The sequence below is a fragment of the Myxocyprinus asiaticus genome, chromosome 45 (assembly GCF_019703515.2).
Source record: "Myxocyprinus asiaticus isolate MX2 ecotype Aquarium Trade chromosome 45, UBuf_Myxa_2, whole genome shotgun sequence".
Taxonomy (NCBI): domain Eukaryota; kingdom Metazoa; phylum Chordata; class Actinopteri; order Cypriniformes; family Catostomidae; genus Myxocyprinus; species Myxocyprinus asiaticus.
This window is the reverse complement of record NC_059388.1, coordinates 29129968-29153683: the sequence shown is the minus strand read 5'-3', so window position 1 is coordinate 29153683 and position 23716 is coordinate 29129968. Positions and strand designations below refer to the sequence as shown.

General features: G+C 39.7%; 1 protein-coding gene across 3 annotated transcripts in view; it reads right to left on the bottom strand.

The window, feature by feature from the left end:
* Positions 1-18425, bottom strand: part of LOC127435275 (protein bicaudal D homolog 1-like) — a 36305-nt gene extending 17880 nt beyond the window's left edge. For all 3 annotated transcript variants that reach the window (XM_051688611.1, XM_051688612.1, XM_051688610.1), the window contains exon 1: positions 17945-18425. In XM_051688611.1, coding sequence (XP_051544571.1) covers positions 17945-18169 — 225 coding nt within the window. In that variant the 5' untranslated portion in view covers positions 18170-18425. The remainder of the gene's footprint in view (positions 1-17944) is intronic.
* Between the last annotated feature and the right edge of the window lie 5291 nt (positions 18426-23716).

Here is a 23716-nt window from a genome sequence, read left to right as displayed (position 1 = left end):
TGATTTGCTGCTTTTAGCTGGTTTACGCTGGTCTAGCTTGTCTCCAAACCTAACTGGCTGACAAGTACTGGTACCTAAAACCTCCCTAAAAACAATGGACCTGACCAGTGCGACCAGGCCGAGAGATCAGCTAAAACCAGCAAACAGCTTAGGTGTTTTTTTCCCCCAACAGCTTAAGCAGGTTTGCTGGTCTTAGCTGATTTAAGGTGGTCTAGCTTGTCTCCCAGCCTAAATAGCTGACAAGTGGCCAAAACCAGACCAGTCTGTCCAGGCTGAGTTACCAAGTAAAGCCAGCAAACCATCATAGGCTGGTTTGAACTTTTTTTTTAATAACAGTCCAAGCTTGTTGTCTAGCTTGTCTCCCAGCCTGACTGACTGTTAAGTGCCCAAATCCCTTCTAAAACCACCAAACCAGATCAACCTGACCAGGCTGGGAGACCAGCTAAGACCAACAAACCATCATAGGCTGGTTTAAAGTGTTTTTCTTTTTTTATTATTATTATTATTATTTTTATAAGCTGGTTTTCTGGTCTTTGCTGGTTTAATTGGTCTAGTTGTCTCCCAGCCTGACTGGCAAGTGCCCAAAACCTCTCCAAAACCAGTAAACCAGACCTACCTTACCAGGATGGGAGACCAGCTAAGACCAGCAAACCATCTTAGTCTGATTTAAACTGTTTATTTGTTTTCACAGCCTAAACAGGTTTACTCGTCTTAGCTGGTTTAAGTGGATCTAACTTGTCTCCCAGCCTGAACAGCAGACATGTAAACAAAACCCTTCTAAAAACCAGACAAATTGTATAACCAATTTGACCAGGCTGGGAGATCAGCTAAGCAAACTCAGCAGGCTTGTTTAATTTTTATTTTATTTTTTACAGCAGCCTAAGCTGGTTTGCTGGTCTTCACTGATTTAAAATGGTCTAGCTGGTCTTCCAACTTAAACGGCTGACAAGTGACCAAAATCCTGCTAAAACCAGCAAACCAATTTAGGCTGGTTTAAACAGTTTTCTTTTCAACAGCATAAACTGGTTTGCTGGCCTTAGCTGGTTTACATTAGTCTAGCTTGTCTCTCAGCTTGACAAATGCTCAAAACCCCTCTAAAACCAGGGAACCAGACCAGACAGAATATGCTGGGAGACCACCGAAGACCAGCAAACTAACTTAGGGTGGTTTAAACTGTTTATTTCTAACTGCCTAAGATGGTTTGCTGGTCTTAGCTAGTTTACACTAGTCTAGCTTGTTTCCAAGCCTGATCAGCTCAGAAGTGACCAAAACCCTTCTAAAACCAGCAAACTAGACCAGCCTGTCCAGGCTGGGAGACCAGCTAAACAGTATTTTTTTCAACAGCCTAAGCAGGTTTGCTGGTCTTAGCTGGTTTAAGGGGGTCTTGCTTGTCTCCCAGCCTGACCAGCTGACAAGTGACCAAACCTGGTTGGTCTTAAAACCAGCAAACGCTCTAAGACCAGCTTGATCAGGGTAGGAGACCAGCTAAGACTGGTTTAAAGTGTTTTTTTCCAATAGAGTTTGCTTACTGAATGTCCGCTTTACTGAGCAGTGCTTTCTCTTTAATAAGAGCCAGAGACAGTAAGAGAGGGAGAGAGAGCCAGATGCTCTTCTTCACTCCAGACAGTGTTCTTCCTGCATGGATGGAGACCGATGGACCCTATGGAAGAGATACCACTGGGGTTTTGCATTAGGCTGGAAGTTAAATCACACTCTCGCCTAGGGTGAGTCAGTCTTGCATTGTTGGGAGAAATCAGTGTTGTTTACGCTAGGGTGAGATCAGAATTGTGATTGAAATCTTGTAGTAGTTAATGGTGTTTGCTAAGGCAAGCATCACTATTACTATTGCTCATTTGAACCAACCTCTAACCTAAGTATCAAACTAGGGCATGTAACTCGTTTCACAATTTGTGCAACGGACATGAATGATACCTCAAATCGTAGGTAACACTGAGGGTTTGCAGCATTAATTAATGGAAAGAATCACCATTTGTGAAAGAGACAAGGACACAGGAGAGAAAATATAGACTACGCTGAGCAGGCACATCTCTGACGTTCCTCAAGAAGTCTTCTGCAGTTTCATGATACTATATTTAGCTAAATAAAGAACAATCAGCGATATGGTGACAATTATTACTCCTGTTCCACTTTTCTAACATGACATCATCAATTATGATTCACTGGAGCTTATCAAAAGCATATCAAGTTTTATGGCACTGTGTGAAAATAAGTCAGCAGTCGTAGCATGAGAATTATTGGAAATGGAGATGATAATCATATCATTCTCTCCAAGTAATATTGGTCTGCAACAGCTGATTTACCACAGCACTGCAGTTAAATTTTATCGGAGAGATATCATCTTTTTAAATTTGTGGCATATATATTTTCCTCAAAAAATTCTATATTTTCTCCTAAATATACCAGGATCCAAATGATCTGCATGTGTACATTTGTTTTTGTGTGTGCCCATAAAAATGTAGAAAAGTGTGTTTCTGCCAACAACATTGGCACTGTCAATATTAACTGGCATTTTCACCCTTTACTATATGTGCCACACTACCTGCCATTTCCCTGTGCAATTTATTTGTTTAATTTATCTGAAAACCCTCTCACCCACTTAAAAACACCAGCCACACCCAGCAGGAAACAAAGACACGACAAGTTAGATGACGTTACAGGTCTGATGACTTCTACAGATATCCCCAGCTGATAGGGTGTGTAGGACGCAGTGAACACTGTGTATGGACCCTGTAAATCAGAACGCAGCAGCAGTGTGAAAACCAACATACTGTACACACACAAACACACTCAAAACTGTAATCGGTGTTCAAGAGACTCTTTCTCTTTACAAAGGCAGAGCTTAATGCACAGCAGTTGTCTCATGTCTCACATGGCCCTCCCCCTCTCTGTCTATCTCTGTTCAGACAGACACACACTCCTGTGCACACAGACACAGATCACTCCCCTAGGGCATCCATCCATCCATCCATCCATCCATCCATCCATCTATCTATCCATCTATCTATCTATTGAACAGAAGAGAATAGAATAAACACCTATACATCTATGGAATGAAACAGAATATTATAGAACAAACACTAATATTTCTACTAAACAAAACAGAATAGAATAGAAAAGAATAGAACAGAATAGAATAAAGACTACTGTATCTATGGAATGAAACAATAGAATAGAATAGAATAGAATAGAATAGAATAGAATAGAATAAACACAAATATTTCTATGGAATGAAACAGAACAGAAGAGAATATATTAAACACTAATATATCTATGGAACAAAACAATAGAATAGAATAAAATAAAATAGAATAGAACAGAACAAACACTTAGATTTCTTTGAAATGAGACAGAATAGAATAGAAAAAATAGAAAAGAATAGAACAGAATAAATTAACACTAATATACCTATGGAACAGAACATAATAAACATCAATACATCTATGGAATGCAACAAAACAAACACTGATATTTCTATGGAATGAAACAGAACAGAATAAAATAGAATGTTCACTAATATATCTGTGGAAAGAAACAGAAGATAACGGAATAGAATAAACATGAATATATCTATGGAACGAAACAGAACAAAATAGAATAGAACAAACACTAATATTCATATGGAACGAAACAGAATAGAATAAATAGAATAGGATAGAAAGAATAAACACTAATATTCTGTATATATATATATATATATATACTGTATATTTCTATGGAACAAAACAGAAGATATCAAAGAAAAGAACAGAATGGAATAGAATAAACATTAATCTATGTATGGAACAAAACAGAGTAGAGTAGACACAAATAAATCTATGGAATGAAACAGAACTGAATAGAATAGAACAAACACTAACATTTCTATGGAACAAAACAGAACAGAACAGAATAAACACTAACATTTCTATGGAACAAAACAGAACAGAATAAACACTAATATTTCTATGGAACGAAACAGAGCGGACTGGAACAGAACAGAATAGAATCCATTCATATACCCATCCATCCATAACAATACTCTTCACATACATATTGTATGTAACATGAGTAGGGTTGCAAATTTCCAGAATATTTCTATGGGAAGTTAAGCTGGGGAATTTTGGAAATATTGGAAAAAACTTTGGGCACTTGGCTATATGCTGCTGCATCTTTGTGGCATTCTTAACATAGGTCTTTGCACAGTATTTGAAAATGTACACAGCCTTTCCTTCTACACTGGCTGAGGTGAAATGTGTCCACACATCAGATGCCACACGTGGCATTGTTCTGTAGAATAAGATTAGAAAAAAGCTTGTAAAAAACACTAATGCAATGCTATGCACAGATATATAAATAGCTAAACAATTGGAATATTCTGGAATGGTAAAAATATTTTACAATTGACGCTGGACAAATGAATAGAAATAGGCTAGATAAATAGATGAACACTCCTCAATCAGCATGCTAAATCAAACTATAACCTATGTTCTTGTATGATAACAGAAAACTGGCTAGCAGAAGGCAGAAGAAACAGCATCACAGTTGAGCTAGCTAGCACCATGATAGCTAGCCTCTTAAATTTTCAATGAAATGGTGTTAGCTAGCTTACATTTAGCATATCTGATTTACTGGCTAGCTAGCTACTGTATAAACACATTTTAATTTAGTATTTGCTAGTTAAACTTTAATACCATAGATCAAATATATTTACCCTAGTAATATCATCAAAACTTACTCGACTGGATGTAGTCCTTGGGCTCAATGCAGTAGTGTGGCTTCAATAGTCCTGCTGTAGTAAGTAGCCTACAGTAAGTAGTGTGCTGTGTGCATGTGATTGAGGAATTTGCATTAAATCTGGTTGTTTTAACCAAGATTATGCTGCAAAATGTTTTTTTTAAGTTCCCTGTTATAGGCTAACTTGCAATTTTGCAACTTTCCAGTTTATTCCCATTAATTCCCGTTAATTCCCATATATTCCCGTTAATTCCCATGGAACGTTTCCAACTTTGAAAATTCCCGGAATTTTGCAACCCTAAACATGAGCAATTGAAACCTATTGGTTTGGTCTAAACAACAGGTCATTTTTAATGCTAAATTCCCCTTACAGTGCATTGAGTTTATTTGCGAATTGCGAGATGTCTGCTGGCACTGTAAAGCAACTCATGTGAGAGGCGATAAGCTGAGCCTTTTTTCTTTTTCTGAAAAGAGGAACACACAGATACACTGATCAATATAAAGGCCCATGGGCTGAAGCGAAGCCTTCTTCATCCTGTATGTTATCTGCTCTGCTGCAGAGCTCCAAACCACATCTCTTATTTCAAAGTCAGCACAGACTATTTCTGTGTACAAGAGTGCAGGTGTCTGTCTGTCTGTCTATCTATCTATCTATTTGTCTGTCTGTCTGTCTATTTAGTGGTCAGAGACTTTGGACCCCACTGTATGTACACTGTGGAAGGCCAACATATCACATTTGACTCAATTAAAGCCAATAAAATGAGCTGTGTCCATGTGGTTTCAACCCTTGCATGTGTTGTCTTGATGAAGGCAAAAGTATGACATCATTCATTATATGAATTATGCAGTGAATATCTCTCCATGTGTATTATACAACTTGACATTCACATACCTCTTTGAAGTGCTAGGATCTGTCCGATTCATAATTCACAATTAGGAGCAGACATGTCTCCAAGCTCTAGCCATAGCACTTCAGAACTTCAGTGTTTATTTCCTCTGTGTGAACTCTGACTTCATAGGTGGAGAGCAGAGCCCATTGCTAAGGCAACCATCAGTATTACTGTTGCTCATTCTTAGTATTACAGTTTTTCTCAATCGTTTTGGCTCATTTTTTGAAACAGTCTTAACTTTCTCTAAACTGTAAGTGCAATTGTCACAACTGTTTTATGGGCCATCACAACTCTATTGCATGTCTGCAAAAAGTAGTAACTCGCCCAAAACATGGCCAGAGATTTAGCAGACATCACAAACATTCCTTGTCATAGATATTTATGGAATATACATATATGTCTGACAGATTTTGATTGCTGAATGGATAATTTAGCATATGATGGCTCACACAATGAAAGAATGTTTAGAAGTTGTGAAGAGTATGCCAGTTTCACTGAGAATCAACTCATCAGTTTTGATCAGCAAGTCATGTGCATTTAGTTATTGTGCAAATTGTAGACAATTGTACTTACTCTTTTGCACACGTGCCAAAATGCAATTTGCTTAAATGAATAAGAAATTCAAATCTGGTGCGAACAAGAAACTAAATGTAACTTATTGTTTTGAAAAAAAGAATTCTCATTCGAAAATTGAGCCAAAGCGATTGAGAAAAACTGTAAACAGTTTGCGCTATAGACATCCTGTAAATGGTACCTCAAATGTGTGCTATTTGTTTGTCTAAGCAATTGGACTTATTGTGGACAATAAAATGGATAAAAAAATCCCATTGATTTACACTGAAGCAGCGACCTAAGCCAGATGGCAAAACCTGCCAACAAGGAGGAAGTCAGTGCATAAGACATAGGTGGGCCATCCCACCTTCTATGAGCAGCAAAGCTTTTAGCTTAGTGCTGCTGCTAATGCACATCTCTGCATTTTTCATAAACATATATGTCATGTGTCTATCTATGCACACAATAACTCTGGACACAAAGTATTTTATAGATCCGGAAACACATTTCAGTGCATTCTTAAAACATATTAGCAGCAATTATAAAAAGTGAGTTTTCAGAAAGAGGTTTTCTGTTATATTTCTCTTGAGAAAATGACCACAGTAATCTCACACGCATCTCCTCTACAGTTTCAAAAGATATCTCAAAATTGTCTCAAACTGTGCTCAGATTTGCCAAGATACCAAAGTCTGCTATCAAATGTCAGAGATTTCAATATGAACTCAAACATATCTCATTAAATACTCTCCCAGGACCAAACTGTTATGCTATCCACATTCATTTATTAGGGGCCAAGCACGGAAGGTTCTTATTATTATTATTCTGCTCATGAAGTCTATGGAAGCCCATAGAACCGTACATAGGAAAGTTTTGAAATTTGGCACACTGATAGAGGACAATTTCAAATGTAACTGAACCAAATTTGAGGTCTCTAACTCGAACCCTCTAGCGCCACCAACTGTTCAAAGTTGCACACACATTCGGCCTATAGGCTAACTTTCATTTAGAAAAAAAAATACTTTTTCGAACTCGCCTAGACCTTATGTTTGATTCGCTCAAAACTTTGCAGGTATCATCTAGAGACACTCATGCCAAAATGTTATGGAATTCATGATGATAGACCAAACCATTTTTATATAAAGCATCAACGAATTAGACGGCGAGCACGCCAAAATGGACAAGAGGCTGTATCTTTGCAATGCTTTAGCATATTGACACAAAACTTGGTATAAGCCATCACAAGCATGACATGAGGGTACCTGCACATTTTCGGCAAATATGAATGGCTATTTTTGCTTATAACTTCTGAACAGTTTGGCCTAAAATCATGATACTGGTCTCTTTAGATTCCTTGGGGCATACAAAGTCGAATTAATCCCAATTTTCCTATGTTGGCCATATTGGGCATCAGCCATTTTGAATTTTGTCTTAAATTGCTGTATTTGAGAAACGCTAACAGAACAGTTTCACAGTTCCGGCATGCATGCCGGCTGACTCTGTTGTTTGTTTTTCTCTCCCTCGTGTCTCACAGGTGGAGCCAGCACGTGTGATCAGCATTTCCATGGGAACGCTGATTGATCCCAGGGAGATCCTGATCACGGTGATGAATTACATGCCCGCTTCCACCAGCTTCCCTCTGATTGCACTCCCTATTTATTCCTTGTGTCTCCCCCCTTTCTTTGCCAGTTTATTGTTCACTGTTACTGCTCGCTGTTTGCTGTCATGTCTAATGTTTCTCTCTTGTGTAGTTGGAGTGTGCTTGTGTATCTGTTGGTTGTCTGTCTATATCGGTGCGGTTACCTGCCTGCTTGTGGTCGCTCTCACCAGTTGGTGCCCAGTACTGTGGAGGAGGATTCCTCGGTCTCTGCCCGCATCTCGGGAGATTCGTCTGGGCTTCACTTCGCACCACACCAGCTTCAACGGACTCTCTTTGGATTGCTCCAGACTACCACAACGCACACACTCGTCTCACGAACACACTAATTCCTACCAGCGACTTGTTGGATCAGCCGTCTGTGGCCGGCGCTGGAAGCGCCTTTCTGTGACTCTCATTCTACTAGTTCGGCTTGTTGGATCAGATGTCAGCAGCTGGCACCGGGAGCCATTCAGTTACTTCACATTCTCTGTCAATAAATACTATTTATTTGTCATTGTAAGGGGGTTTAGTGGAAAGGAGGAGGCGAGAACCGGCTTGACAACTTAAATAATAATTTAATAAACAATTTAAACAAAACACACAACCAAAAACACACAGAACAGCTGCCTGTAATTCTCTCTCTCGAACTGTCGTCCCCGGCCGCCTTTATCCCTCGCGCGCCCCATCAGGCTGATTGGGGACCGGGTGTGTCTCATTCCAGCCCGGCCCCGCCCTCCTTGGCTCTACACTCCTCCCGGCGAAGCCTCAGGCCGGGGAGCCCCTGGCATGACGTACATCCCCCACCCTTCCTCTCCGGGGGGGCGTGCCTTACGCTCCGACTGCCGGCGGGTCATCCCCGCCTTCCTAGACCTGGGAGGAGACAGGAGGGGAAAAACAACAAAACAAAATGGCGAGGGAAAGGCCAACACGGAGCGACAGAGAGAGAGAGAGGAGAGAGAGAAAAAAAGAAACTCACCGGTTCTCTGATGCGCTGTCACGTGGTCCTCGATCACTACTCCACCCTCTCAGGCGGACTGCAGCCGCTCCTCCCCGGGCGGACCGGAGTCAGACCTCCGACCCCCAGCGGACAGAACGCCCCTCCGCGTTCCCGGCGTCCCGTGGGGACACTCCTCCGCCCCTGGCAGCGGCTCTACCACTCCAGGCGGTCGGGGAGTCACTTCCCTCCTCCCCCCCGCAGACGGCGGTCTTCTCTCGACCCCTCCGCGTTCCCGGGGGACGGCAGGGCACTCCTCCGCCCCCGGCAGTGGCTCCCTCGCTCCAGGCGATCGGGGAGTCCCGTCCCCACTCGCCTCGCAGACGGCGGCCGTTCCCCGCATCCGGGTGGTCGGGCTACTCCGTCCCCCGTCGGACGGCAGCAGCGCTCCCCTGGGTGGATGGCAGTGTCGAGGACTCTGCGACGGGAATCCCTCCTCCTTCCCGGGTTTCGGCACCAGTGTAAGGGGGTTTAGTGGAAAGGAGGAGGCGAGAACCGGCTTGACAACTTAAATAATAATTTAATAAACAATTTAAACAAAACACACAACCAAAAACACACAGTACAGCTGTAATTCTCTCTCTCGAACTGTCGTCCCCGGCTGCCTTTATCCTTCGCGCGCCCCATCAGGCTGATTGGGGACCGGGTGTGTCTCATTCCAGCCCGGCCCCGCCCTCCTCGGCTCTACAGTCATCTCTGCTTTTGGGTCCTTTATCCTCCCCCACCCCCCAACCATGACAGAATAAACTGGCCACCATGGACCGAGTGGAGGAGATGACTCTTTGCTCCGCCATCTTCCAACAAGGGGCTCTGCTTGGACAACACCAAGATCAGATTTCAGCCTCTAACCATGCTTTAGAAGTTATGGCTTCGCAGCTCGCGGAGCTTACTATGATGGTTCAGTAGCTCCGCTCTCCCTCTAATCCCAGTCCAGTGCAAGACACACCCCCTATTCCTCCGGCAGCTTCTCACACCCCCTGGCGACCAGAGGCATTTGCTATCCCTCCACTGCCATTCTCAGGTGAGGGATCTGTTAGAGCTTTCCTCTTACGATGTTCACTGTTCTTCTCCTTGCAGCCCTCCACATATTCCACAGACACAATGAAGATTGCATGTATCATCACACTCCTCTCCAGGAGGGCTGGGGAATGGGGAACGGCGATGTGGGATAACTGGCATTCTTGCTGCTCTTCATATGAAGCTTTCTCCTCTGAACTTCTCCGAATGTTTGACCAGGCATCTCAAGGTTGGGAAGCTGGGAGGATTTTATCAGGACTGCCCCAGGGTAATCGTTCAGTAGCTGATTATGTGATAGAATTACGTACCCTGGCCGCCTCCAGTGATTGGAATGGTTCCGCTATGTGGAAACGATGACTACGATTTGGTGGACCTAGCCATCCGGGTTGATCGCCATTTGACTCAACGCCGTGAGCATCGTCGATGCTGCTCTTCACCCGCTCGGGCAGAAAACCCTCACTCACAATCCACGCCTCCTAACAGAGTTTCTGATCTGTGACGAGGAGGAGGGCGGGGCCGGGGCGTGACTACACATGCCCGGCCCCCAATCGTCAGTAGTTAGGGGGTTAATGGCGAGCACAACACCCTTGAGCAAAGCCCCAGGACACTGCACGCTCCTCGCAGCTCGGCTGCTGATTGGCACAGACTGTCATGTTATCTTGGCCCTGGTTGATTTCGGCGCCGAAAAGAATTTCATGGACACAGACTTGGCTTCCAAATGGTGGTTTTTCCAGGATCCGATTGAATGAGCCCATCACCGCCCACACGCTTAGTGGCACGCCCCTGTCAGTCATCACCCATTCCACTAAGCCGGTCACTTTGATCTCTGGAAACCACATTGAAAAGTTGTCCTTCTATCTCATTCGTTCCTCATCGACCCCAGTTGTGCCGGGACACCCCTGGTTGGTTACGCACAACCCACACATAGATTGGGCAACCAACACTGTACTTGCCTAGAACTCTTTTTGTTCTTCACATTGTCTTAACCCTGCTGTCTCCCCTGTCCAGTCTTGTGTTTCATTGCAGGATGAGCTGGCAGATATGTAAGGAGTGCCGTTGGTGTACCACGATTTGAGGGTGGTATTCAGCAAGTCCCATGCCGCGACCCTCCCTCCTCATTGCCCGTACGACTGTGCTATTGAATTGCTTCCTGGCACTTCCCCTCCACGAGGACAGCTGTATTCACTCTCAGCTCCCGAGAGGGAGGCCATGAACAGATACATTACTGATTCTTTGGCAGCCGGTCTCATCCGCCTTTCCTCATCACCCGCAGGGGCGGGGTTGTTCTTCGTGGAGAAGAAGGATGGCTCACTTAGACCCTGCATAGATTATCAGGGGCTGAATGACATCACGGTAAAGAATCGTTATCATTTGCTGTTGATGTACTCAGACTTCGAACTCTTGCAGGGGGTGTCCATCTTTACGAAGTTGGACTTATGCAATGCATACCACCTGGTTCGTATCAGGAAGGAGGATGAGTGGAAGATGGCATTTAACACTCATAGGGGGCACTTTGAATATTTTGTTATGCCTTTCGGATTGGTCAACGCCCCTGCCATCTTCCAGGGGCTTGTGAATGATGTGCTTAGAGACATGGTCGATCGTTTTGTCTTCGTTTATCTTGACGATATTCTGATCTTCTCCCAGAATATGCAGGACCAAGTGTGGCATGTCAGACAGGTGCTTCAGCGGCTGTTAGAGAACCGGCTGTTACTTAAAGTTCTCTGTCAATAAATACTATTTATTTGTTATCTCTGCTTTTGGGTCCTTTATCCTCCCCCAACCCCCAACTGTGACAAACAGTCTATGTATCATTACAAAATTTGGTATGTGTCATCAGGGCCATGTCCTAAAGGTACTCAAAATGTTTGACAAATACTATAACAAAATGGTTATTATTTTTTTAAACTGGCCTATTGTTATGAGACTTGTCTCGTTAGCTTGTGTTAGGCAGAATATTAGCTTCAGTCACCATTCACTTCCATTGTATTGAAGGGAAAAAAGATGCAATGAAAGTGAATTGTGGCTGAGGGCTGAGGCTAACATTCAGCCAAACATCTACTTCTTGGGTTCCACAGAACAAATAAGGTAATCCGAGTTTGGAGCAACATAAGGGTGAGAATTCATTTTGAGGTGAGTGAACACTTTAAGATGTTGAACACCAGGTAGGATAAAACTCTGCAGGTTGTTGTCCCAGGACGCCTCAAATCTCCTTGAGCGTTATCGCTTTGTGACAGGTTCAATCCTCATAGCTTTCAAAACACTGATACTGTCTGCTGGAATAAAGAACATTCTTACAAGTCACACACTGTGGGTTAGCTACTGTATGTATCTCTGATGGAGGTTGCATCACTACCAGACTGTCTAAAGAAAGGACAAATATTTTGTGTATGGATTGGCAGCATACAAGCTACCTGGCATCAGCCAATAAACAATACTTGCTCATAAAGATACACGGTGGGAAAGTGATTAAGATAATTACTTCAAATGATTCATATGGTCAGTGAATTCCAAGTAAACAACTATAAACTAGCTTTAGAATGAACTCGGTTCCTTAGTGTAAAGTGAAGTATTCAGTTGTCACTAACAGAACAATAAAGGGTTGTTTGTAAAAGCAGATGCCTGGATGATGTATGGGCTTGCCAGGGCAACACTAAGACTGTGAGAAACATGCTTTTGGAGAAGCAAAGAGATGAATTTACAATGTCCGAGTAGCTACCTTTACCTAACTGTAATCTGATCAGAGACAATAATATATAATCAAGCAAAAGACTAATCAAACACAATATACAATCATGGACTACTGTATAGTAGTCTTGCTTTATTGTTAAGCTTGATACTGCAGTTTATGTGGTTGTTTCAGGTTATAGCAACTCAAACAAGGAAATCCAAGCAGCTCTCGAAGGGCAGTGGAGAACTGAATGTCAGAAATAGACATTTATGAATAATATATCAGCAAATGCTTTCATCATACTGTTATGTCTCAGATTGCCATTCCTATTACACAAACATCCAGGCAAAGACACATAATTATTACCAATAAAAAGCATATTAAAAGTACTCTAATTTAACAATTTGCTATTTGTTTTTAATGACAATATTTTATTACAAGCGAATATCAAATTTTTAACTAATGCAAATCTGCCTAATTATAACTGTATTCATCTCTAAGGCTATGTTTAGACTGCAGGCAAATCAGATCTTTTCAGGCAGACTGTCCGCACTATTATAGCAAGCGATCAAATCAGATTTGCGCGTTCAGACATAACCAACCTATCTGCATGGGTTGCTTTGGTAACGACGTAGGCGTACGCACGTGACAGTGCTTTCAAAACAGATGCGGGAAAAATGGAGGTGCATCATCTCGGTCTCAAAATAAGCGCCCTGTCCAGTCGTGGTGCAGAACTCCTCCATCGCACAAGAAAAACTAAGCGACGGAGGAGACTGGTAAATACTGCAGTCACCGATTTTTGACGTCATCATTGTGTGTCGTGTTAAGAGTGACGCAAAAGACCATTTGAAATCCGATTTGAGCAGCCAGAGCGTCCGGACTGAGACTCATCTGAAAAAATCAGATTTAAATCACTTTTGAAACCACCTCCCGATGTGGTTTGAATCAGATTTGGAAAAATCTGATTTCATGTGGTTTTTTGCTGTCCAGACTATCAAAAACTCATCTGGATACAATCTGGATATGCAAAAAAACGGATTTTTAGTGGCAGTCTGAACAAGGCCTAAGTTTAGATATTGATTGACTTTTGTATTGATTTGGGTTGTAGGGTGTGCATCAGCGATGGTCTTTTTATCAAGTGCATGGAGGACTCAGATGTGCTGGTCAACTGTTTCTTAGTCAATCTTATTATCCACGAACATGTTTGCTGGCACCCGTCACCCTATACTAACCTTCAGTGCAGTCAACTGGAGTCAGCAAGAGTACATAAGCTCCACTAATAAAGCTATGAATAAACTTGTACATGGGAGAGGAGTATGGGGATACAAGCTATGCTGTTTTTGTATCAGTCGAAATCAATCGTTTGAAATTCTGAAGTCTGTCAGAAATCTTTTTGGTATGTTACAGTAACATGGCAGCATTGTAATTCCTATGACTTCTCAGATACATTGTTGCAGAAGCTTTCTTGTGTATATAAGTGACAGTATATGTGAAATCTCTGGCTTAGTTGGGGATTCAAAATTTGATTTAAACAAAAAAGTACATTTGAAAAATTGTTACCTGAAAATACACACTGGGACACACACATTATTTTTCTTTGATGATGACAAATAGGCTTGGACTCTGTGCAAATTATTCCTCATTACAACAACACAAAATCTTTTGGCTCTCTAGACAGGAAGGGATCAAATCTCATTGGTACTGAGAACAACATATAATATTCAGGCCAGGGCAAAAACAAACAAATGCTATGAAGACTGTACCACATTTTCTCTGTTATGGTTTGTGACTGTGAACACTGCCCAGGCCATTAAAAGAAAATCATTGGCACAGCTCCATAGACCATAATATTAGATGGTTGACAAACCCACAAAAGAATCATCATCCATTGCAATGGCTTTCTGCTGTTATACTCTCCAATACACCAGAAGTGCACTGTCAGATACGCCTTAAAATCTTAAGATGGATCGGGCAAGCAACGAGTCTATATGCTACAATCTCAAAACTTGAAACATAGACTGTTCAGTTGCGTGTATTATACAGTATATACACTACATCAACATGGGAGCCTCTGAAGATATCACATCTACTGAAATATGAGTATTGTTTCTTTTACCCATGTATTCTTTACTACTGATATGGGGCCGGATTCACGAAACGTTCTTCCTTCTTCTTTTTTTTTGGGGGGGGGGGGGGATTTCCCCCCCTTTTTTCTCCCAATTTGGAATGCCCAATTCCCAATGTGCTTTTAAGTCCTCGTGGATGCGTAGTGATTCGCCTCAGTCTGGGTGGCGGAGGACGAATCCCAGTTGCCTCCTCGTCTGAGATCGTCAACCCGCGCATCTTATCACGTGGCTTGTTGAGCGCGTTGCCACGGAGACATAGCGTGTGTGGAGGCTTCACGCCATCCACTGCAGCAACCACGCTCAACTCACCACGCACCCAACCGAGAACGAACCACATTATAGCGATCACGAGGAGGTTACCCCATAGCTACCCTCCCTAGCAACCGGGCCAATTTGGTTGCTTAGGAGACCTGGCTGGAGTCACTCAGCATGCCCTGGGATTCAAACTAGCGAACTAGCGAACTCCAAGGGTGGTAGCCATCTTAACTATCATTTTCTACTTAATTTAAGAATATTTTGTATTCCCGGAAAAAACCTCTTCAGAAAGTTCTTACCTTTTTTCTTTAGATTGTTCTTATCGTAAATAGCATCTTAAAGTTAGGATAGCCTCACAGTTGTCTTAAAGTCTAAAAGGTAAGATGTTTAATGAATTTACTGGGTTCTTTCATATGTGATCCATTCTATCATGCTGAGTCAGAAGTCATAATGGGCTGTTTACCTATAAATGTGATTTTAGACCAAAACACGTTTTTGACTGTTTTGTGTTTAATTATAGTTCTATTTTCGGCTTTGAAGCCATGTAAATGTTAGCACCAAATTCAAACAATAAATGTTGTTTTGAAGCTTCTTAATGTGGTAACCAATCATTGTAATTCAAACGGATGCGCTGCATATAGCGCTCTCTCTCCGCGATCTTTAGAGTTCATAGAAACATAATAATTATAACATTAGAAAGCTCAGACTTTCTTTTTCACCCCCTATCCACATCCCTATCGGAGTTGAGCACAGCGGAGACAGCCTCCACCACCCATTTACCCGCCTCTTACTTTCCAACGTTATATAATTATTAAGATTCCCAAGGAGACATTTTTCTTGCAGTAATTTCCTCAACAAGAACCTCTTGTCTACTGAAGTTTTTGTTTCTTTTCTTTTCCTCCATGTCAAATCAAAAGTTATCAAATGGTTAGCAGCAAGTAAATTCTCCTATGACGGTTAATGTCGTTAAACTAACACATCTCACGTACTTTACAATCAAAAAAACTATTGTGAGTTGCTCGCTACTTAAAAAAAAAAAAAAGGTAGATTTATTGTTACGATATACCAGTGTTGAAGAACTGAATTTGTTGTAGGCTATTAGACAAGGCAAACCCATGAGCAGGCTGATCAGACAATGTCAAAGCCTGTCTTTTTATTTATTTAGAAAAAAATTAAGATGTTCATAAGAAAATATTTGGGAACTTTAGAATTTTTCAAGAATTTCACTTGGGAACATTTTCGTGAATCCGGCCCTTGGTTTTTATGGCAATATTCTATTCAGTTCAATTCATTCATTTTTTGTTGACTTTTTCATGTAGTTCATGTGGTAGTAGAAAATACACATTTATATGTCATCGTAGTTTTTTAATAGATTTTTTGCTATATTCTTTTATATTCTATATTATTCTGTTATGTGCTATTCTGTTCTATTCTATTCTACTTTATTCTGTTCTGTTGTAGTCAATTTTACTCTTTTTGTATGTCACACTTATTCTTATAATTCTTTTTGCAGTATTCTATTCTATTCTATATGATCTGTTCTATGCTATTCTATTTTACTCTTTGGTTCTGATCTATTCTATTCAACACACTTGTACGTCACCCTTGTTCTCATAGATTTTTTGACAATATTCTATTATATTCTACTTCATTCTGTTCTATGCTATTCTATTTTACTATTCTATTCTGTTCTAATCTATTCTACTTAGTTCTCTTCTAAACACTTTTTGTATGCCACCCTTATTCTTATAATTTTTTTGCAATATTGTATTCTATATTATTATGTTCTGTGCTATTCTCTTCTACTATTCTCTTCTGTTCTGTTCTATTCAACACACTTATACGACACCCTTGTTCATATAGATTTTCATCAATATTCTATTCGACTTCATTCTGTTCTAATCTATTCTATTCAGTTCTCTTATAAATACTTCTTGTATGTCACCCTTGTTGTTCTTATAGATTTTTGGTCATTTTTCAGTTCTATTCTATTCTATATTATTCTGTTCTGTGCTATTCTATTCTACTATTGTGTGCTATTCATTCTACACATTTGTATGTCACCCTTGTTCTTAGATTCTTTGATTTTTGGAAATATTCTATTCTGCTTCATTCTGTTCTGTGCTATTGTATTCTACTTTCCTGTTCCTTTCTATTTTATTCTACTCAGTTTTCTTCTACACACTTCTTGCAGGTCACCCTTGTTGTTCTTATAGATTTTTGCAATATTCTATTCAATTCTACTTCTGTTTTGTCCTATTCTATTTGACTATTCTATTCTGTTCTATTGTATTCTACTCAGTTCTTTTCTACACACTTCTTGTATTTCACCCTTGTTGGTCTTATAGATTTTTGGCAATATTCTATTCTACTTCTGTTCTGTACTATTCTATTCTATAATTATGTTCGGTTCAATACTATTCTACACACCTGTACTGTACGTCACGCTTGATCTTATAAATTTTCTATTAAATATTCTATTCTATGCTACTCCATTCTACTATCCTATTCTCTTCTATTCTACGCTCTTCTTGTATGTCACCACTGTTCTTAAAGATTTTTGGGAATATTCTATTTTATTCTATTCTGCTTTATTGTGTTCTGTGCTATTCTATTCTGCCATTCTATTCTATTCTACACACTTGTGCATCACCCTTGTTCTTGTAGATTTTTAGGAATATTCTATTCTGTTATACTTTATTCTATTCTGTTCTATTCTGTTCAACTCTGTTCTTTTCTACATCTTGTATATATCACCCTTTGTTCTTATAGATTTGTTCTTAACATAACATAACATAACATATAACATAACATAACATAACATAACGTAACATAACATATAACATAACATAACATAACATAACATAACATATAACATAACATAACATAACATAACATATAACATAACATAACATAACGTAACATAACATATAACATAACATAACATAACATAACATAACATAACATAACATAACGTAACATAACATAACATAACATAACATAACATAACGTAACATAAGCATATTGTTTAGGACTCCAAAGAATCAAGGCAAAATAAAATGTGTGTACCTCTTGCAGCTGCTCCAGCTCTTGTCTGAGGGTCTCCTGCTCGGCCTCCAGCTCCGCATACTGCTGTTTGAGGGTCTGGTTCTCCTCCAGCACCACCAGACCGCACTCCGCCGCCCGGACTTTCTCCCGGTTCGCCTCTGCGAGCTCGCGGGTCAGCCTCTCCACCTCCGCCCGATAATGATCCACCGACTCCCCGCATCCTCCTCCAGCTCCCCCAGCAGCCATCGCCGCGGCCCTCCACCTTCCTCGCCCCGTCCCTGCGCTAGATGGACGGATGAATGGATGGAGCGGAGGCACCAACACCTTATCAGAACCTCCAATAGAAAATCAATGATCCAGACATATGAATGACTCAAAAACAAAGAATATAAATCCTAACTCATTTCGAGCGAAAAATACATAGCACGGTCCAGAAAAGAGGGTTGAATTGAAGGGCCTCGCATCCTTTCTTTCTCTTCTTTTTCTGCTTAATCATGGGTGTTGGGACGCCATCTCTAGGATGGAGAAAAGTGTCTCAACTCACATCGGCTCTCTCCTCCTGTCTGTGACGTCAGCGCATCCTTCGCGAGCTCATGAATATGAATTCGTCGCGCTGACGTTGCTTCGTATCCCTCCTGGAGCGCCCAATCACTCGATCTAGTTAATATTCATTAGCCATTGGATTCGCTATTTTTATTTTATTAGATTATTATTTATTTTTTAATATTGGCCCGGGGGAAACAACACAAGGATGTACAAGTGTAAAATAATTAATTTAAATAAAAAAACACCATATACAATAGCATAAAATAAAAGGTGTACACATAGCAAACATAACTTTACGTCAGGTTACGTCATTAATATTCACGAGCTTAGCAGGTGACAGCAGAATAAACTAATATTTACAACGTGTTTCACAAGCTTTTTTGCAAATATGCAATTTAAACAATAATAAAAAGAGAGTATTTTATTTAATTAAAAATATATTTTTATTTTAATCCTGCACAGTCTATTGGCCAGTTAAATACCAGCGTTTTCTGCCACAGTCACAAGGGTGCCCTGATAAGACAGAGATAATAAACACTTCAATTTATTGGTCGGAGGTTGTTAAGACAGATAAACGCAGAGGTGAAAAGTTGAACGTTTGTAAGAGTAACGTCAAGGTAAGGCCATGGCTGTAAAAATAAATATGACTGAATGAAAGTGTCCAGGTTAGTGAACACCCTATATAACAACCCAAAGGACACGAACTTGTCTTTCTAGAGCAATTATTTGGACAGAAGGGGCATAGCAATCATTTCAAAAGTGAGGGGGACAGAACGATTATCGCAAGACAAACATAAATATATAATATATATTTTTAAGTCTCTCAAATCCATTAAATTTTTTTATTGAATTAATTACATGATTGACCAGTGAATTTTACTTTTGCATTTACACATTTAGACATTTGCCGTATGAAAGACACAGCCTAAACACATTTGCCCTGTGAAAAACTGCGGGACAAACTTTGATTTTATTGAAAGTGAGGGGGACATGTCGCCCGCATCCCCCGCGTATTCTACGCCCCTGATATGACCACAATGTCTCTAAAGATTAAAACGCACAGACCAAATAACTTGTTCAGCTCAAATGAAATGAGCCAGAATCATTATGAATTATGCTGAATTTTCTGTTTTTCTGTTTTTATAACCGTTATAATCGAACACCTCAACATCAAACTTTTTAAAGGTGATGAATACGTTTTCCGCCATTTTGCGAACTTCAATAATACACCATTTCTTCAAACACCCGCCTTACAAAGACATCTCAGCCAATCCGATGTCAGCAAATCCAAACGCACAAAATGATTGACAGGCAAACGGCGCTTCTGATTCGTTAATAAATGGCGGGATGCTTCCTCAAACTTTTCGTGGTTTTACAGAGGCTAGAAAGTTTCTCACCAGGTTTCTCAGAAAGGACAGCTATTTTAGCGATATCTGTCAGGTAGTAGGGACCAAATCAAACAGCAAACAACAAACATTAGTTAATTGTTTGTTTGTGGTAGGTGTCACCTTTATAATGTGACTCCCACAAAGTTCACCAAATGTATGGGCAGTATACTATGCACATTTTTTATATATGTGGAACAAAAAATAGTTTAAATTGATATAAAAGATTAACGCTCTTGATCCAATACTCTCTGTTTTCTACACTTGGGTGAATCTCACAAAGCGTGTCAAGAACAACATGTCAAATACGAAAATGAATGAATTTAAATGCATTTCCATGACATGTAAGTACTCTAATGCATCTGGACATTTTACTTTCTTGGTTTTGTTTTGTTAATACTATTATTTTCTATGGTTGCCCTTATTAGATTTTGTTTAGCTTTATACAGTATTTGTTTTTTTGTTTTTGTTTTTTTTTTACTGCATTAAAGGAAAATATCTAATATGGTTATATTTTATTTAACTCAGCAGAAATTAAAAGCAGTAAAACATACTAACATGATATATGAACTATTAACCATTATATTATGTATTATTATAGATGTATTAACCCTTAAACACATACCTCGGGTCTTTAGTGACCCGGGACCTTATTCCACCTACTGTACCTCATCCATGTTTTGTTGTTGTTGTTGTTGTTTTTTTGGACTCTTTAGTATTGCTCAACCTTTCACTTCTGAATAAAAAAAAAAATATTTATATATATATATATATATATATATTTTTTTTAAATAATTGCATAAGTGTGTATTGTCATTAGAGACCCTAGGTATGAAATGCTGTTGCTTTTTCGCGCTTATATAGATATGAAATAATCATACCTGAGAATGAGAATTTGGTGGTTAAATATGGTTAATTGTCATGAATATGCATACTTTTTTTCTCTTTAGATTTTGGGGTGAATTTGGCCATGTTTTCGTGAGATTCACATCACATGTCCATTGAGATGTTACTATCTCTGTTAGGTAAGTGTGGCTTAATTTTTCATCAGCTTGTCTGCTGTTATCTGACGTCTGTTTCTGTTAAGGTTTCAATGTGAAGTCACCCTTGTTTTTGCCCTCTCAACCTGTCCTGACCTGCCTGTGAACTCAGTCAAATTAAGATAAGGTTGTACTTTATGGTTTGAGAGCCAATAATCCAATTCAGTGATAATTAGAAATCTCAACAACAAAATTCATTTATGGCACCATATCAGTTCAGGCTCTATCACTTGGAAGGCAGAGAACATCAAGATGCGGTTTAGTAGAGCACTAATAGAATATCTTCTAACAATCTTTTGAGTTTAATTCATATTAAGGTTGCTTTAATACATGCACACACACACACACAGACACATGCTCAAGCTGCCATTTCAGGCAAATGAATGTAAAATTGCATTATAGATCAGTGATATTTGTCAGAAAATAGCATTGATCCATTTACATGACCCCAACGTGAACTGATCTATCTATCAGTTTCTCCATTGCCTGAAAAAAAGATATGACCGTACTCAGACCACACAGGCCTGGCTCCAGCTCCCACCCAGGCCCCCCTGTGGAGCCGGGCCTGAGACCACATGTCGTTATTTCTCTTCTAGGGTTCTAGAAATCCATTAGTATAGTCAGTTTGGTTAAAAGTGCTGTGTCACAAATTACATTAGTCTCTAGGTGGTTTTATCAGGTTTTTTATTATGATGAGATAAGCAAACTGATTTCCATGTTCATCACATCACGTATGATTTAGTATAAAAAATAAGGCAATTCTTATGTACAAAATATATCACATAATAAAACAGTCATTATATACAGTATGTGCACCAATGTTACTATATACGTCTGTTGAATTTCACTATAAACGTCTAATATGTTATTACAAGTTGCGATATGTCAGTTCGAGCCAAAATGGCACAAAAACTTCATCGCATTGTAGTTGAAAAAGTGAAGTTGAAGTGAAGCTGACCCATGAAACAGATGATCTCAAAAGTAAGAATGGTGTTCCAGGGTGGCACGTTCAGTAGAACCAATAGGATGACAGATTGACCCCGGTAGGCAGAATGTCTGTTGAAAACTCACACACTGGAATTGAAAACAACCAGTCAGATGGTATATTATTCCCCAGAAATAAAAATGTGCATTACCTATTTTTAATCTATTCAAACTCTCTATAAATCAATGTATAATCTACAGCATACATAATGTACCAGTTACTTTATAAAAAAAACTTTCTTTCTCTATACAGTTATTTATAATAATTCTCAACTAAAATCTATGTGAAAATTACATGGCAGTCTCTTATGAGGTGCTCTGAATCAAAAATATGCTTAGATTTATTTATACAATTTTTTAATTTAAATTGGCTCCAATTCAGGTGCTCAGTCTTGCTGAGCTACAATTCAAGCCAAACACACCTGAAAGAGCAAATCAAGAGCTTTGGAAATGACGGGCAGGTGTGTTTGCTCAGTATTGGAATTACACTCTGGAGGATGGTAAATCTCTGTGATCTGGATTAATTATAAGAATGTTAGCCTAAATAAATATGTTAATTCGGCAGAATTTTAATGGTATCCTACTGCTTTTTCTTTACAGAGATTTTAGTAAACATAAGTACAGTCGATTGACTCTCTCATCAAAGACCTTGAAGTAGGATGGAGTGATTGTAATGAAGGTGAATGAAGGAATTTACCGGAACATAGAGGAGAGGAGGTAGGAGATGGTGATGTGAGGAGATGTGTTTTGCGTCTCTCAGCACTGTTAGAGGTGTGTGTCCTCCTTGAGATTCACTGTGTCTCCACTTCGCCCTTCTGTTCTGGAACCAGATCTGAACACACAGATGATCAATAATCCAGAGTTGGAGGAAAACTTTGTAAAAAAGTACCAATTTAAGTTTTCTATAGCTTTAATTAAACTACAGAAAAATGTGCATGTCATATATATATATATATATATATATATATATATATATATATATATATATATATATATATATATATATATATACAGGTGCATCTCAATAAATTAGAATGTCGTGGAAAAGTTCATTTATTTCAGTAATTCAACTCAAATTATGAAACTTGTGTATATAAATTCAGTGCACACAGACTGAAGTAGTTTAAGTCTTTGGTTCTTTTAATTGTGATGATTTTGGCTCACATTTAACAAAAACCCACCAATTCACTATCTCAAAAAATTAGAATACATCATAAGACCAATAAAAAAAACATTTTTAGTGAATTGTTGGCCTTCTGGAAAGTATGTTCATTTACTGTATATGTACTCAATACTTGGTAGGGGCTCCTTTTGCTTTAATTACTGCCTCAATTCGGCGTGGCATGGAGGTGATCAGTTTGTGGCACTGCTGAGGTGGTATGGAAGCCCAGGTTTCTTTGACAGTGGCCTTCAGCTCATCTGCATTTTTTGGTCTCTTGTTTCTCATTTTCCTCTTGACAATACCCCATAGATTCTCTATGGGGTTCAGGTCTGGTGAGTTTGCTGGCCAGTCAAGCACACCAACACCATGGTCATTTAACCAACTTTTGGTGCTTTTGGCAGTGTGGGCAGGTGCCAAATCCTGCTGGAAAATGAAATCAGCATCTTTAAAAAGCTGGTCAGCAGAAGGAAGCATGAAGTGCTCCATAATTTCTTGGTAAACGGGTGCAGTGACTTTGGTTTTCAAAAACACAATGGACCAACACCAGCAGATGACATTGCACCCCAAATCATCACAGACTGTGGAAACTTAACACTGGACTTCAAGCAACTTGGGCTATGAGCTTCTCCACCCTTCCTCCAGACTCTAGGACCTTGGTTTCCTAATGAAATACAAA